This window comes from Nanorana parkeri, unplaced genomic scaffold (assembly GCF_000935625.1).
Source record: "Nanorana parkeri isolate BGI_ZX_2015 unplaced genomic scaffold, ASM93562v1 scaffold1053, whole genome shotgun sequence".
NCBI lineage: Eukaryota > Metazoa > Chordata > Amphibia > Anura > Dicroglossidae > Nanorana > Nanorana parkeri.
Genome location: NW_017307321.1, coordinates 39,603 through 58,021, shown reverse-complemented (window position 1 = coordinate 58,021; position 18,419 = coordinate 39,603). Strand labels below are relative to the sequence as shown.

General features: G+C 43.7%; 1 protein-coding gene across 1 annotated transcript in view; it reads right to left on the bottom strand.

Moving 5' to 3' along the window:
* Positions 1 to 533: 533 nt before the first annotated feature.
* SPRYD3 (SPRY domain containing 3) overlaps positions 534 to 18,419 on the bottom strand; it is a 25,513-nt gene continuing 7,627 nt past the window's right edge. Inside the window, exons 3-11 of the mRNA XM_018567468.1 lie at positions 12,991 to 13,066; positions 10,180 to 10,304; positions 7,468 to 7,603; positions 7,203 to 7,388; positions 6,957 to 7,106; positions 4,298 to 4,355; positions 1,935 to 2,054; positions 1,689 to 1,849; positions 534 to 887 (exon numbers count right to left, since the gene is read on the bottom strand). Coding sequence (XP_018422970.1) covers positions 753 to 887; positions 1,689 to 1,849; positions 1,935 to 2,054; positions 4,298 to 4,355; positions 6,957 to 7,106; positions 7,203 to 7,388; positions 7,468 to 7,603; positions 10,180 to 10,304; positions 12,991 to 13,066 — 1,147 coding nt within the window. The 3' untranslated portion in view covers positions 534 to 752. The remainder of the gene's footprint in view (positions 888 to 1,688; positions 1,850 to 1,934; positions 2,055 to 4,297; positions 4,356 to 6,956; positions 7,107 to 7,202; positions 7,389 to 7,467; positions 7,604 to 10,179; positions 10,305 to 12,990; positions 13,067 to 18,419) is intronic.

Genomic DNA, 18,419 nt, shown 5'->3' with positions numbered 1-18,419 from the left:
TGCACGTACATTACAAAAGGGCCTCCCAAGTTCCAATCTACTGTACAGCGTAAATGGAAAGCAGGATCATGACTGCAGTAGAAGGAAGAATGACATTTCAAAAATCGGTGAGAACAGAGCCCAGGGCTATGGTGGCGAGATCTTGCTGCCGAAGTCCCCAGAGATAGGGCAAGCCAGCAAATGACAAAGTTCACTTGACTTGACCAAAACCTGAGCCATGAGTTTAAGGTGGACCAATCTTTAAATCAGCTTTGTCAGGCTTACATTTGAACTGCAGGCAAATAGCTCAATATGCAGTTAATATTACTTTTTTTTTCTTTTTAAACCTGATAAATAATTTGTCTTCCAAGTTTAGACCTTTTGCTCGCAGTTCCACTTTAGCTGCTATTATCCAGCTAAATGACACCATAGTTCAGAACGCCAGGTATACAAGGACTAGGGACAGGGCAAATCTACATTCATCATATATAGCTGGTAGTCTTCCTACTGGGGAACAGGAAGTCATTTTGTAATCGTGAAAAGTATCTGGTTCCCCCTACATTCTCTCTTGTTTCCGGTCCCATCACATCTCCTGCTATGCCAAAACATAAAAGTGTGGCAGCAACAATCACAGGCAAGGGCCACTGAGACACATTTCCAGACACGAAGAAGCACTATCACAAGCCCACGTGCAAATCGTGCATGGCCAGAGGGTTGGTAGAAGGGGAAGATGACTGAAGAATGCAGTGTGTTCTCCCGCAGAGGTCACATGATCACCCACTTAGCGGATGCAGGTCCACTTTAACCTTCTCTCCACTGCTCAACATTCCTATGGTGGGATAGAAGCCGCCCTGAGGCAGAATGGACTCCTTTTTGCCAATAATCTTTCCATTCCTTGTGAAAAAAACCTGTGGTGGGAAGAAAACCAATCCCAATGTTATACTTCAGCACCCTGAATCCTCCAAGCTGCAATTACTAAATGGCAGAGTACCGATTTGAAATTCAAATCATTAAATATATTCACTTAACACTTACCTGCTTTCCATGAGCAGTGAGGCGCTTGCCGAGTGCACATTTATAATGGCATTACATAGATTACAATCCATCAATGCATTAAACAGACCAGTCATGTGACCACCAGCAGCCACATGACTGGTCTTCTGTAATAAATGGATGTGCAAACATGCTCCCACATACAACCTCTAGGCCATCACTGGAGATCATGCAAGACTTCCAAAGATGGCAGCACTTGTGACGCCAGGGCACAGGGAGGGGATTAGCTGCATGGTGTGTGGGTAAAAAAGAAAAAAAAAAAGCTTCCAACACTTTTGATGTTAAAATAAAATTTTAAACAATATAAGACCTAAAAATACAACAAAACAAACAAACAAAAACAACAAAACTGGGCTAGCAGGGTAGAGGAATCATAAGTAGTCAGTGTCTAATTTTACTAGATATGTTAAAGGATCTTTAACTATTTTGTGGGGTGGTGACAGGGTTACATTAAAGGGTTACTGCTCCTTTGGTTTGAGAAGCAACTGTGTGGTGACAACAAGCTGCACAGCTGATAACGCATTGGATCAGGACAGATGAATACAAGATTGTTAGGTGGGCTGGGGCAAGAAGCACTACAACACAAATGTCACTGGTTTCTCCGGAAGCACCATGTAGAAAGTATTTTTTCCTTTGAAGCATAAGCCGTCACTTACCACCACTTTCCTGCCCTCATGATCCCTCTCAATGTCCTCCTCCTCTTCCTCCTCTTCCCCATCCTCTTCCTGCTGCTGTTCCCTCCACAGATACATGACATTCCGTACGCCACGTGGCTGTAGCCTCAATTCCTTCATGTCGCTGCTGTCATCACTTTCTCCTATAGCAGGAAAGGATTAAGAAATGCGTTTCATCTGTGTACAGCTGACAAGACAATTCACTAGGGTAAGCAAGCTCATCCATACCTTCACTGTCCAGGATATAATCCCTTGGAAACATGATTCCACAGCCCATTATATCACCCTTATAACAACGAGGCCCAAAAGGATCCCCAACACCACTGCCGTGAAATATTTTTCCATCATCTGTATGGAAAGCAACACATGAAAACGTAAAGTGCTTTGCACACATACATGCATGCTATATGTATTACCTTGTAGTATTTTGTACAGTTAAGCATACAGCTATTGCCAATAAATAAGTAAAAACCTGGGATCTGCTCCTCTGCCAGAAAAATAGGATTTTGTTCTTGACACAAAATACTTTTCTCAGAGTCCCCTGAGGGTCACAGCTGTAAAGAATTCTGAGATATAGGATTATGCTGCTGCCTCCAGGAGAAAGGAACACTGGGCAAAAAAAAAAAATTAAAAGCCTGCCACTTTAAGGACATAACCCCTCACACCTGCCAGTTGTAGCAAGCAGTTCGAAAGGAAGTGAGGAGAGGGAGCCGTGTCCCTCAATGGATTCTGAGAAAAGGTTTTTAAGGTAAGAACCAAAATCATATTTTCATCCATAAGGTCTTAGAATAAAACCAGTACGGTAGTAGAAATGAAAATCCGCTTTCACACAGTGCCCTGCTAATGACAGTCTCTTCTGACAATTCTGCCTCAGACAGATTCGGACACAATAATACCCACGGACCCGACCAATTGAGGAAAAATATGGGAGGTACCACAACCGCCTGCTGCAGGCAGCAGAATAATCTAAGAATAGCTGCGTAATAGTAAAAAACAGGATCTCTCTGTTCTTCCCAATAAGCAGCATGAGATTGAGGGCAAATAAACAAAGGAAGCAGAATCAAAACCGCTCCATCCACCTTCACCTCTGACAGAAACGCACTACACCCCTTTGAGGAAATTAGAGGAACAGACTATGCATGCTCACACATGCGCAGCAGATAAAAAAAGTGGGCATCATCAAATGGAAGTCCTGACCTTTTTGAGACAATGAAAAATGTAAATAAAGTCAAACTCCACATAAAAGCATTGACAAATTAGGAGTATAAAAGCCACACGGCCCAAGTCAAATAAAAGAGGGAGAACACCCATATTACAAAAACACAAAAATTCCCCCGCCTCAACCTGCCAGCCAGCCTGCAACCAAACAAGTAGCCCTGTCAACAGTATGCGTTAAAATCAGAGGTTTTAGTTGCACAAACTTTTGGCCAAAAATATGTAGAAGCCCCACTGCCGCGCCAAGGCACCTCTGCAAAGTGTGGTCCTAACTCTATGTATCCGAGTCTCCAAGTGTGAGCATATTAATGAAGTTGATAAATTACATGCAGATGTACCTGGGAGGTAGCCAACTCCTGCTAATAAAGGTGCAGGGACGCACTGGAGGCCCAGCAACCAAATATGCACGCTGGGGCTTCTACATATTTTTGGCCAAAAGTTTGTGCAACTAAAACCTCTGATTTTAACGCATACTGTTGACAGGGCTACTTGTTTGGTTGCAGGCTGGCTGGCAGGTTGAGGCTGGGGAATTTGTGTTTAGTATTGTTGTAAGCCTTCCCAATGTTGCCCTGCTATAAAGGCTGGTTATAGATTCATGCATGTACCATTTTTTCGAGGGAGAACACCCAACCTTATAAATATAAGGAAAATGTTTTGGTTTTTTTTTACTCACAATTCTATGGCCCTGTTTCGGACATAAAAGAAATCCCCAGGTAACACTGGCCTGACTGTTAAATGATGAACAGGAACACTGCAGGACAAAGTATAAATACTGAGACCAGAAATGACAACTGAAGAAACTTCCAGGATTTAACTTATCCAGCCTGAATCTCAGTGTTGTCAGCTAGTAGAGAGACCTCCAGGATTTAATCATATCTGGTCTGAATCAACTAGCAGCTCTTGGCAGTAGAATCTTCAAAGAAAAATAGACAAATAATAAACCAGGAGATAGGGAGACATCAATTCTCCTGAGGACACCAAGCAAAACTGGCAGGCGTGAGGTAGGAGGGGTTATATCTTTAAAGTAACAGTCTTAACTATTTTGCCTAGTGTCCATTTCTCCTGGAGGCAGCAGCATAACGTTACATCTCAAACTTCTTCAGAGCGATGTCCTCAATGGAAAATAGAGAAATATTCTGTTTCTGAGTTAGAAGCAGTAAAGCCACAGACCCTGCACATACGTCGACATAGACCAAAGTCACCTAGAACTGTTTTAGTTGTTGGCAAGGCAATACACGTGCTGGTTCTTCTCTCTCTCAGCAACTTCAATGTCGAGATATTTCCCAGAATTCCCCGCTTTCCCCAGTTTGCATAGCCAAAATAATTATCAATGCACTGACATCAGGCACCTTTTTCCATGACGGAAACATTTTTACCTGCATGATAAGCCACAGATCCACGACTCCACCCGGGGTGTCTGTTCTTTGGGTAATCCTGTGGGGGGAAACAAAAAAACAAATGTTATATGGCTGTAATACATGTAAAATTAGCCCAGTGCCAAAGCATTCCAAGCAAGCTTCACAACATCTAGTCCAGTGGGGTCTGGGTACAGCTCTCCAAAGTCAAGCTAAGGAAAGTCCAATCTGGATAGCTGCATTTATAGACCAGCTCAGCAACAAGTAGCAGGATTCATGATTTAAGAAAAAAAAAAATCTTGACGTATAAAAAAGGACTAGATTTTTCTTCACGGTGCAGAGAAAAGGTGTCCATCTTCCTAGGACACTTGCAGAAGACTAAATGACGATAGCAGTAGGAGGGGTTATACTTGGCTGGCCCACAAATCTGTTTGCCATTGCCCAAATCGTCCTGTAGGTGGCAGCATAATCCAAGTCTGAAGAAGAGGAGGAGTCTCTGAATTCCTGTGTCCCTCAAGGAATGAGACAGAAAAGCCCTTTTTATATGCCTTGGTTGAGTGTGGATATGTTGGATGCTCTTGGAGTATCTCACCATAGCAACAAATTAAACGAGCGAATAGCAATGGGGACAGTGGACATACCTTGTGAGCGTTTTTTTTTTTTTTTTAAAACCTGAACTGATGAGTTGAATCCCTGTCGAAAGCTGCTCACATAAAATTTTGCAGGGTAAAGATTATCTGTTTTTAAAAGTAAAGTGCAGAGATATAAAAAGTAGCAATGGCCAGTGGTGAGAGAGACTTGCTGACTCTGTACAGCATGCTAAAACCCCATACACCATAGAAAAGAAGCTGTCCTTAATAATAAAAATACCCTAAATAAGTAAAGCCTGAGTCTAAGATCCAAACGGGGGGGTTATCAATCCTGGAGCAGACACCCATGGCACCAATCAACTTCTCTCTTCAGTTTGTTCAGTTAAGCTTTGAAAATAAAGGAGAGAAGCTGATTGGCTGCCATGGGCAATTGACCAGATTCTGTCTGCTCCAGTTTTGATCGATGCCCTTCAGGTACTTGCTGGCAGCACTAGATGCCTGCACTTCACACTATAGCTCGGACAAGTGTTTGAGGGGAAAACCAGCTGGACTGTAGGCTGCTATACAGCAACTTATTTCAGGCCTGCACTGGAGAATGACAGTTGGGACAGTAAAAGTATAAAGCTGAATTTTAAAACAAACTTTATTTTCTACTGGTGAATACATGTTGGGGCTCAATTCACAAACCTGTAACACCAGCATAAGGATACTGATTTTTTTTTTTTTTAAATGTAGTTAGTTATTTCCAGCAGAGGCCAATGAGATCTGAAAATGACAGTTATATGATTGAAATAAATATCCTTCCTCTGGTGTAAATTGAGCCTATTCTAAGCTAGTTATTTCCTCAAACAATATGATTAACAAGGACCGGTGTGAAGAAGATACAGGACGTATCCCATTTACAGTCATATTCCATAAACAGTGCAAACAGCAGTGGTCCACAGAATTCACTTTCTGCATTAGAATACTATCTGTTCTACAACTTAACGGTAGCTCCTTGCACCGTTTTACTGAATAAACTAAATATATATTTTTACAATGTCTTCAAAATGCTGAAGAAAGAAATCTACTCAAAGAAAAATCCTCCATTCACAATGCCCTTAAAAATAAAAATCCAGGCAATGGAAATGATACTTCCTAAATCCTCTACCTGCTCACTGAGCAGAGGTGATGCGGAATCACAGTCGAGTAGCAGCAGAGAGGTGACACAGGAAACGTACTTCAATTACTGAACCAGGAAAGTGAATTACACGCTAAGGAAATATGCGCATATCCAGTGGCGTTATATGGAAAATTTGCACTTATAAAGACTGTACAGAACAACAAATCTTTTATAAAAAACTGTAAACAAGTATTACAAATGCAAATTTAGTTTAGTTTGGCGTTGCACTTAGAGAACTATGAGGTGAGTGCTTTTCACCTCTCGATCCTGTCACAGCTCTCTGCCGTGACAGGGGGAGGGGCTGGATTCCCCCCTCCACGCTCCGATCCTCCAGCGCTGACCGGCGTAACGGATGGGGGAGGGGGCGGGTACAGATGGCTCTGCCTCTAGATAGGAAGAGCCAGCTGTCACTCACGCAGCTGGACGGATCCAAACATAATTGTTGGGATCCGCTTCAGCTGCGCCGTCTCAGAGCTACAGCTCGCGGTATACTGAGCTTAGGGTGACGGGAGGACGCTAGTTTGTGTCCTCCCATTACCCTAAGGAGAACTATGGGGAAAAGCCCTGACCCCATAGTTCTCCATTAAAGAAAATTCTCCATCTATCCCTACAGATTTTATGTAACCGCCACCAAAACGTGGTGCATTTAAGCTGCTGGTCCCACACAGCAGTTAAGACCTGGAGGATTATTAAACCCTGTCCTGTCCATACAAAAGAAAAAAAAACACAGAAAACCTTAGTGGAGTCAACCAGTAACAAAAAAAAAAAAAAAAAAAAAAAAAAAGGAGAAAAAAGGCTCCATGATAGTCACCCTTGAAATCCTGTACTCCTCTTGCTGAAACATTGTTCATTTTTTCTTAAACAACATGGAACAGTCAACACATGCATCCAAATGTGATAGGTAATAGCCCGATAGAAAGAGTCATACCTTTCTTGCAAGTCCCAGAGCTATATAACACTTCTCTCCTGGGTCCACAATCTCCACTTCAAAGTAATGACTGCGAGTGCTAAGAGAGCGTCGAGCCTGGGCCAGACCCACATCTATAATACTTTTACCCTTTCCAACATATTCCAGGAGCTGCAGACAAGAACACGAAATGAAGATGAGAGGCGAAGATGCACTCACACAAGAACAGAAGAAGAAGTCAATAAAAAGGCAAGACAAGAGCCTTACAGTGCCAGATACTCTAACATCATGCAGCCTGCCCCATTCATCCTCGTAACTGTCCACCATCATGATGCTGTCATCATCCTCACTAAGCTCTGCGTTAAGATGAAGACGAACTTCCTCCCCTAGAGAGTGCATGCCCACTGCTGGGAACAGACCATCAGGAGATAATGGCATCACAGTGCTGCCAACCTGCAAGACAGATTAAAACACTACAACAACTGGTCATCACCACATATAAAAGGAGGATAACTGGATGTCTCTTGCTTACCCGTTTCCCATTCTTGGTGAAAAAAATCTGAGCAGTTTGGACGTGGAAAGAGCTGGGTTCTATGCCACAACCAATTCGGTCCCCTGAACTGCACTTTGTTCCAAACTGCCGGCCTTTTGTTCGCCCATTATACAACCTAAAAAAAAAATCAGAGTTAAAAGGAGAACTATGAGGTGAGTGCTTTTCACTCACCTCATAGGTTCTAGCTGTCCTGTGACAATGAGACTGTCACAGGTCGGCTCAGTAGATCGGGAGGTGAGCGAACACATACCGGCATTCGCTCACCTCTCGATCCCGTCACGGCTGGATTCCCCCCTTCCCGCTCCGATCCGCCAGCGCTGACTGGTGGAACGGACGGGGGAGGGGGCGGGTACAGCTGGCTCTGCCTTTAGATTGGCAGAGCCAGCTGTCACGCAGCTGGGCGGATACCGGCACAATTGTCGGGATCCGGTTCAGCTGCGGCGTCTCAGTATACCGCGAGCTGTACTGAGCCTAGGGTAACGGGAGGACGCTAGTTTGTGTCCTCCCGTTACCCTGAGAACTATGGGAAAAAGACTTTAATATGATCAGTCTCTGGAGCCATGTAAAGTTCCAGTAAATCATGTAAGGATTGTAGAGAATGAGCTTGTCACTGGTCACCTGTTCATGCCTAGCCCTGATTTAAACATATCTACTATAGGAAAATTTGGCCATCTATTAGGGTCTCAGATTTTTTTTACTGTCACCAGACCATTCATTTCAACAAAAATCTTCCCATAAGATTACTTGCACATGTATTGTTTTTATGTCATGTACCTATAAAAACCTCCCCCTTTTGTGGACATTCAAAAGCCCGGAAACGTCTGCTGGGTGCCGCCATCTTGAATGTGAGGTCAGCAGCCTCAGAGCCGTAACACTCTACAGTAGGAATGCACCAATACCACTTTTTCCAGACTGAGTACGAGTACCAATACTTTTCCTCAAGTACTCGCCCATACCAATACCTTTTTTTTTTACTGACAGTTTTTCTAAAACAAATACAAAATTAATGATTTTAGGACAGTGATGAAGTGCCAGGGCTCGGTCCCAACTGCAAACTCTGCAGTTGGGACCGAGCCCTGACTCCAAGCTGCAGAGGGACTACAAATCCCAGCAATGCAGAATACCACCAGCTATAGAGAACTACAAAAGGCAGAAGTGCCCAGAAGGGTGCCATGAGGTCCCCAGCAAACACGGGACCTTACAGCAGGCAAGTTCATTTAAACATTTAAAGGGCTGGCGTCGACTTTTAGTATCGGGGCATTTTCACAAGTATGGGTACTCGCGAAAATGGGCAGTATTGGCACCAATACCGTTACTGGTAATGGGCAGAGGAGCTAGGCCAGCACAGAGAGTAAATAGAAACTCCCAGAAGAGCAGATGGCTATGACATGAAAGAGGGAAAGGGCTGTGCTGGGGCATTGACTCTTTTGGAGTAGTCAAATTTCCCAGCAAGTTTAAAAGGACATTGCAAGTAAATCAATCAACACTGGACGTAAACATTTAATATACTTGGATTTGTCTGTGCTTTTACCTGCATTTTTTAAGCTGGCAACAAGGTCTGCATACTGCACCCACAAGTTGTGTACCTCTACATAACAGGTTACTATAAATAAGGAAGACCTGGTGTTTATAGCCATTTACAATCCAGTCACCACTGACTATTTCTGATCCATGATGGAACTGGGCTGTCTCTAAAGGGATATACACAGCTTTTTTACAACCTAAACATTATGGAGAGGCGACTCCGATCACCATTTGGGACAACAGTCATGGATGTCATATACTGCTTTGCTATGCCCTCAGGTTTTGTGTGCCACTCAAATTTCACCACACAAAAAAACAAAAAACCACAGGACCAAGAATCTGTAGAGCTCAATGACAAACCGTCACAAGTCTCCATATCCCAACAACTGGGTTCAGGTCTGGGAGCTGAATGTAGTAGTAGGAGATAAGAGGGAAAGACAAAACACATGCTGCTTGGGATGGGGGTATCGGGTTAAACCAAAAAAAACGAAAGCCGTTTTTCTCAGAATGGACAACGCACAGGTTTGCTTTAAGCAAACGTTAGCAGACTTTCCTTATGTACATGCTGCTGTTGGTATGCAGAGCATTTCTGTAAACACAGATCTGTTGAAATGCATGGAAAGGTGTTCTAGTGTAAGTGAACCATCATATATTCCCATGTATCTAACATAGCTAGAATCCTAGTAATGTTATCATACGTGTGATCTGTTCATACATTCAACGTATACATTTCTTTGCAAGTGGCAGGTACAGTTTAAGAATTATGTTTTCTATTTTAGTTTGATGTAAAAATAGACACGTTTCCACTCCATTGTTCTGAAGAAATCAAAAGGCAGGAAGCCTGGCTGTACTCCGCAAACAAGAACGACAGGACAGAGCTTCCCAAGACACTTTATTATGGCCGTACTCCTCTGTCCTTCAACTAGCTCACATATACCCACAACAATGTATGTCAAGCTGATAAAACATGCGTCACTGCATGTAACAGAATATCTAGCACTCTTTATGCCTAGGGAAAGTTTTCCCCTCCCCCTCTTCCATACAGGTTAAGCTATGATTGAAGGTTCCACACTTCTTAAGCCATTCGGTGCAAGATACAAAAGACTACATTTGGAGTAATAAACAGTTCTTGATTTTCTTCAGATTTTGTCATTTAACATGACTCACTTTCCATCATCTGCATGGTAGGCCACAGAATCTGGCAGCCACCCTGGCTGGTGATCCAGACTGTAATACTGTGGCACCAGTCCAACAGCGATTGTCCCTCGAACACCACGGTCCACAATAGACACCTAGAGGGATAAGCAGACATTACATAAGGTATGGAGAAAAACAAACGGTTATTCATCTCTTTTGTGGGCAGCACTTCCAACATGCAGCACTGAGGGTTCTCAGGTTAATATACTGGTCAGGACACTATCTGCATGGAGTTTGCATGTTCTCCGATGCTTGTGTGGGTTTCCTCCCACACTCCAAAGACATGCTGGTAGGTTAATTGGCCCTGTATTTATGTATGCATGCAAGATAGGACTTTAGATTGTAAGCTCCTTGAGGGCAGGGACTGATGTGAATGTGTTGGCACTATATAAATACCAATAATTAATAAATAATTCAGTCTCACTTGGGTGTATATTTATAAAGCAGTAAATGTGACTCACACAAAACATTCACTGCTGCTGAATCACACATGAACCTGGAATTTTCACCTGCAATGCATGTTTGGTGAATGTAATATTCACGGCTTTATAAGCATGCCCCTTGGTGAAATCAATTAGGGATGTGCTTTTTTTTATCATAAATCACCCAAACATAGAATTTAAAATACACATTGAGGCTGGGCAGCTATTAAAGGGCTTCACACTTATAATAGCTATTTAGAACATCCACCTAACACAAGTGTAAGAAAATCAGAAGTTGGTGTTCTGTTCTAAGGATATATAATCCTAATATAATCAAATATACTAAGCCAAGTTGTTTCTGGTTCTTTGACAAACGCCACAATAATTAATGAAGGTTTCTGGATAAGGTCAATGATACCCATCACAAATTATTAAATTCTCATGAAATCTACACTAAAACCTTATAACAGAAACCCAAAATGCAAGTCTTCACTGAGCATAACTTACAGCTACCCCTTAAAGTGAACCTGTGCTTAAGGCTATAGAAACTGAAGTATTTACAGATTCTTAAACTGTTAATGAGCTATAAAACAGGCCCTCAGTGACCTCTGTAGTTACAAACACTGTGGAGAAAGTCATCCTCAGAATTCATAGCAGCAGCACTGAAGTCATTCTGAGGTCATCATCTCAGGCAGCTCAGCTCACCCTGCTCCACCTTCCAGCAGTGACCATCAGTCTTCCAATCTCTAAACACAGAGCATGAGCTCTGGGAAGGGGGAGCAGGGTGAGCTGAGCACACCCTAAGGGCCGGTTCACACCACAAAGTCTGCGGTTCCAGAGCGTTCGGCCTCTGGAAGGCAAGCCAGACGGCTCCCTGCGTTCAAGTCAATGGCATTGCAGCCACGTCCCCCGCCCACAGTGCGATCACCTGCACCCGGAATGCAGGCACATTAGTGCCTGCGTTCTGGTCCAGTGCGATCTGCAAAAATGCTACAAGCACTATTTGCACTGGACAGGAACACAGGCACTGTGTCACACGTTCTGGTACGGGCGATTGCACTGCGTGGCTGCGGTGCCATTGACTTCAATGCACTGCCATGCCCGCTCAGTGAGGGAGTCGGTCAGCTTGCATTCCAGTGCGTTCCAGATGCTGATCCCTCTGGAAACGCAGACTTTGTGGTGTGAACCAGCCCTCCACAACTTTAGTGCTTCTGCTTCAACTTTAGGATGAATTTGTCCACAGTGCTCATTTGCGGCTTGAAAACATTTAAATGTCTATTGGGGGCGAGGCTTCAGTACCATTGAGTTCAATGAACCACCACCCCCCTCCTGCCCCAAAACAAAGTGAGCCGCCGGGTTGCATTCCAGAGGCTGAACGCACTGGCACGCACTCCTTATGGTGGGACTGGGCCCTTAGGGCTTGTTCACACAAATTACGGTGCTTTCCAGAGCGGTAGCTGCTGGAACGCACAGCAATCACTCACAAATCTTCCCGCTGAGTTCAGGGGTGGGAGGGGGCGTTGCGGTGCATTGAAGTCAAAGGCACTGCAGCCACCTCCCGTAGTGCGATCGGATGCGTGGCAAAATATTGCCTGCGTTCTGTTCCACTGCAATGCTGCTTGCGCTATTTTTTGTGTTTGCAGTGGAATGGAACGCAGGCAATGTTTTGCCACACTTCCCGATCGCACTGCGGCGGGAAGGCGAAGCAGTGCCATTGAATTCAATGCACTGCCACGCCCCAGAACGCAGGGGGAAGTTTTGTGAGCGATTGTGGTGCGTTCCAGCAGCTGCCACTCTGGAACGCATCACAATTGGTGTGAACAAGCCCTTAGACACTGAATTCCTTTTCATTTTTTTTTATATATTGTATTAAGTGCAGGTCCGGGGGTTGGGGACCACTGTCCTATGTGATCAAAGTAGATAGATATTAATTAAGTGTCTCGTTTAGGAACCTATAAGTGATGTATCTCTGTAATAAAAAGATATATGTAATCTCCATGATTTGTTTGTGAAAAAATTCCAATAAAAAAGTTTTATAAAAACAAAAAAGTCTTTGTGGTGTACTTTTTTGTTGTTTTTATAAAACTTTTGTTATTGTAGGCAATTGTGGATTAGTGACTACGCCTCATCGTAATTGTAAAGCAGCTGCAGAAGATAATACATTTACATACATCACCCTATAGAGGAATACTACAGACTAGTGTACACCATCTCATTTCTATACTGGAAAGAATTATGAAATACAATTCCCAGCTAAATGGATTCTGTACAATCAAACATTCACATTTTCTGAAGGAACAGAAGAAGAAAAAGAAGAGTAACTTACAGCGGACTCGACTCCTGTCTGTGAATCACTCACCTCAAAGTAGTTACTGTCTTTACTTAGTGGTCGCGGAGCAACGTAGCAACCAACCTCCCCCGAGTTTCCGTGGTAACTGTTGAGAAAAGTTAGCACCAGGTAATCAAATGTCTATCATTCCTGGTGGCATGCAGGGACAAAGTTTACAAACAAAATACCAGAGAGAACAGAAATAAAATGTATTCATCGTTCCAGCAGTCAGGCATCAGTACAGCACACATCTTTGTAAGTACCCACGCATAGTGCACCCCGTATATTTCTATTTCTACATTCAGAGCTTTTAAAAAGATCTAAAAATCACTTTCCCATTTAGAATTAGTAATACGGATGAACCGATACAGTTTTTTCGTATGGAGCACCAATATTTATTTTTTCCGGTACTTGCCGATACCGAGTACCGGTGCCATGTGCCCCGATGATCAGGAGGTTGGATAGCGGATCATGGCCTGTGATCTAGCGAAAGAATACCGACTTCAATTGCCAAGACTGCCCGGCTTCCTGACCTATCGGGAAGCTGGGCGGCGAGACATGACCTGCCTCCCTGATTGGAAAGGAGGCTAGCTTCACTTGTTGGTAGGCAGCTTGGCTTCCTAACTAATCAGGAAGCCGGGAGGCGGGTCATGACCCACCTCCCAGCTTCCTGACTGGAAAGGAGGCCAGCTCCATGCTCCTTTGGCACTGCTGGTCAGAGGAAGTTCTCCCTCTGACCGGAAGTTCCAATATCGGAGGCAAGTATCTGAGCATTTGGGTGAGTACAAGTACTCACCCAAATACTCAGTATCGGAATCTAGTATGTGCGCATCCCTAATTAGTAGTGGTTAGTGCTCTTGCCTTGCAGCACTGGGGGTCCCTGGTTCTAATCCCGGCCAGGTCACTATCTGCAAGGAGTTTGAATGTTTTCCCTGTACTTACATGGGTTGCCTTCAGGTACTCCGGTTTCCTCCCACACTTCAAAGACATGCTGGTAGGTGAATTGGCTGCTGTCTAAATCGGCCCTGTATGTATGATATGGACCTTAGATTGTAAGCTCCTCGGGGGCGGGGACTCATGTGCATGTCCACTATGTAAAGTGCTGTGTAAATTGTCAGCGCTATATAAATGCCAATGATAAATAATATAATTGTACAAGACTGTGTGCAGGTTGTAATGAAAACGGTTGCAATGTGGCTCACCCACTCACTACCACTCCAATGCTGATAAAGGCTTTCTGCTAGCCAGTGAGGAACAAGAATACATCTGGCTATTCTTTATTGGACCCATACATCTTCAGACTGTTTATTCCTGTATGTCTTATACAGATATCCTATATTTAAGAAGGTACCTGTGTATACAATTGTCAGGGGATTCATTCTTTTCAGCCCACTTTCCCCCAGAAAGCAGCCACACACAGCAAGCAGAGGGCCTTGTCCTGCTCTGCCACTTCACCATCAAAAGAACATGTCTACCCATCTGTAATATTTATGTACTAGGGATGTACCAATACCGATACTAGTATCGGTATCAGTGCAGATCTCTCCTACCCTCTCCCTATTACTGCACTCATCACCTCCTGCTCATTCTGAATACACATACTAGGGTTACCTCCAAGACACTAGGGCATGTGTGCTCATATAAAACTCGCTCTCATCTGACTTCACTCAGCCTTCTGCTTCTACTGACTTCAGGGGATATTTCTCCCAATCCAGGCCCTCTCTTTTCTAATACTCACCCTCCTAACCAGCACTGCCTTTCCTCTGGCAGCAGCTGCAATCCACGCACCCTGATTTCGATTCCCCTGCTTCCTACAATCGGTCCTTCCTTCTCATGTGCCCTCTGGAATGCCCGCTCTGTCTGTAATAAACTCACTGCTGTCCATGATCTTATCTCCAATTCCTTTAACATGCTTGCTGTTACTGAAACCTGGCTTCAGGAATCCGACTCTGCCTCCCCTGCTGCCCTCTCCCATGGTGGCCTAGATTGGACGCACTCACCCAGATCCAAAGGACAGAAAGGAGGTGGAGTGGGAATCCTATCCCCTCCTGATCACCATATTTTTGTACATGAATAAGTGTAGATTGTTGTACATTAAAAAGAAAAATAAGACCTACCCCGAAAATAAGACCTAGTGTGTTTTTTTGAGCCAAATAAAATATAAGACAGTGTCTTATTTTCGGGGAAACACGGTAGTCGCGCTCTTGAACGACAATGTGGCAAAAACTAGATCTCCGCAAGATGTCACCTTGTATAAAGCTGTCCTCCAAAAATATAATTCCTTCCTCCGTGCTGCCAAACAGACTTCTTTTGTTACTCTCATTAACACACTCTCATCCAAACCTCATCAACTCTTTTCCACTTTTAACTCTCTACTATGTGCCCCACCGCCACCACCTACTAACTCGCTGACTGCCCAGGACATTGCCACTCAAAAACAAAAAATAGATACAATTCGGGATCAGGATTCGGGATCAGATCGCCACTGTGCAGTCACCTTCCCCTATTCATGCTCCAGACCCACCATCACACTTACTTTCCCCCTCCCTTTTAGATTGTAAGCCCTCACGGGCAGGGCCCTCCTTACCATCTTGTCTTAATTGTATTGCGACTGTAATGTCTTCCTTATATTGTAAAGCACTGTGCAAACTGTTGGCGCTATATAAATCCTGAATAATAATAATAATAATTTGGGAGAGTACTCGTACTCACCCAAATGCTCCGATACCAGAACATCCGGTCAGAGGGAGAACTCCTTCTGACCGGCAGTGCCGAGGGAGCATTGAGCCAGCTTCCTTTCCAGTCAGGAAGCCGGGAGGTGGGCTATGACCGGCTTCCTGATTGGCTAGCTGGCTTCACTTGTTGCTAGGCAACCTGGCTTTCTAACCAGTCAGGAAGCCAGGCGGCACGTCATGACCTGCGTCCCAGCTTCCCAATTGGTCAGGAAGCCTAGCTGCCTAGCAACAAGTGAAGCCAGTTTCCTAGCCAATCAGGAAGCTGGGTCATGACGTGCCGCCCAGCTTCCTGATTGGCAAGTAAGCCGGCTTTCCTTGTTGTTAGACAGCCTGGCTTCCGGACCAATCAGGAAGCCGGAGAGCATCTCATGACTCGCCGCCCAGCTTCCTGATTTATTAAAATATATTGAATCTACTTTTGGAGTGCTGGTGACATCTTTTGGAATTACAGCTTCCTGATTAGTCACAAAGCCAGGCAGCCTCAGCCAGTGAAACCGGTATTCTTTCACTAGAACACCGGCGTCACAGGCAATCAAGAAGGCGGGTGACGGGTCATGATCCGCCACCAGACTTCCCGATAATCGGGGCACACGGCACCAGTACAGTAATAAATAAAATAAATAAATATCTGTACTTTTACTCGATACCGAAAAAACGGTATCAGTGTATCCCTATTATGTACATTTGAATTAATACATATCTGGACTACAGGGCATTTTTTACTTTTTTGGGAGTTTTACTTTCATAATTCAACTTGATATCAGCAAATGGCTTTTTCACAATGGTTTTTTTCTTTAACAGCTTACAGAGCTGAGCACAGCTTAGTTACAGCCATACTGGAGGTGGATACACAGTGCATTGTGGTGTAAACCAGCCCTTTGTTGTTAGAACATGCATGTTCCAAAGTGGTTCCAAATCTTAAAAATACAATCATTAAAAAATGGTATAAAATTCATTTCAGTACAGCGTTGCGTGACGGAATAAACGTCAGTCAAAGTACCGCAGCGCTGAACACTGAAAAATGGCCTGGCCAGGTAGGGGATCTAAACACCTGGTCTTCAAGCAGTTAAAGTCAGGCCGAAACGGAAATTTTTTTTTCCCTAAACTTTTTATTTACAAATAAATAAGTGTTGTTACTACAGCGATGTGCTGGGTTCCCCAAAATACTCCCACAGGTCAGTGCAAAGCAAGATTGATAAGACCAGGGAAGGTCACGTGACCCTTTTTAATTTCCTTTTTTAAATGTAGAAAACTTCAGATAAAATGTTAAGGCCGAAGATCATGCAGGGTGGAATAAAAAACAAAACAATCACACACACACATACCTCTCACACACACACACACACACACACACACACACACACACACACACACACACCTCTATCACAAAATTGCGTGGAAGGATAAGCTAAATTAAATTTATTTACAAAACACACAGTCATAGATAAAATCAAGACAAATATATGTGATGTGACTAATGGTGAATGTTACGTAATTATCATGCATTGCAGATGACTGGAAAATCTCTGAGCTGATATACTGTAACATTAAGCGGAGATAGGTGACTCATTGTACAACCAGCTACATCAAACAATGTAAATTCCCAGGTCATACTTCTTTCCCATTCTGAGTAACCAAGCAACAACAAGGAAGTACATTGGTCAGCATTGTCATGACATGTAAACATAAAACTGGTAGACGATACATCAGAACTAAAGTCTAAAAGTGGAGAGGAATTTTGTTTGCATTTCATATACTCCCTTTCTCTACGAGTTCAGAATGTATTGCGGTGTTCATGTGGTTGATGGACAGATGGTAAATGCAAGTTTCTCACTCGTATTTAGAACTTGAAAAGCTCCACAAGTGGCAATTACAATCAGGACAAATCAGGCTCCTACAAAGATGGCTGAACAGAACCAGGTGGGACTTTCTGACAAAGCAGATGGAAACTACCATCCGTCCGAGAGGACCTGAATGTAGGTACAAACCAGCCCTTTGGGTTGTCTGTAGGAAGGCTCAATAATTGCCCAGGGAGGACAGATACAGGTAACAGCTGCTAGTATAGAACCTTGGACCCAAGCACAACAAAAGGCTACCACAATGGTTGAGCTGAATGAGGGTCTACTGTGACCAAGCCAGAGAGAAATACTTCTTTAGCTAGGCTAGAGGAAACATGTAGACTTTGCCCTGACTGGAAGAAGTAGAAGTAATCCAAATCTTCAGAAGTAGAGAACCAAGATGTTCTACCTCCTAGAACACCAAGCTCTAAGTATAGGCCAAGAAGAAGGAGCAATGCCCAGTGCCTTCTTGTTTAGAGTCCATAGTCCTAAGGGCAGGGCTCTGGCCCGACAGGTATGCCGAGCACCTCTTCCTATGCAATGAATGTTCATATAAAGCAAGATAGTTCTTCAAAACGTGGAGCTTCCGACAATTCCTCAATAAACCCAACCAACACATTGACCTGAGAAGGCAGCCAAACAGTATGCTGGCTGAGAGCATAGTGAGGAAAATAAAAGCTAGTATGGCATCACTGGCACCAATTATATATACTGGACACACAGAACAGGTGTATCCTGACAGAGGGATTATGACACCATAACAATTATATTCAAAGAAAGAGTTGAAGTGTTATGAAAAGTTCAAGTGGTGTTAAGTGGTTCTATTGCATATAAAATAATTGGGAGGAGAAAACAGGCTGTAAAAGCAACATAATGTCAGATCACC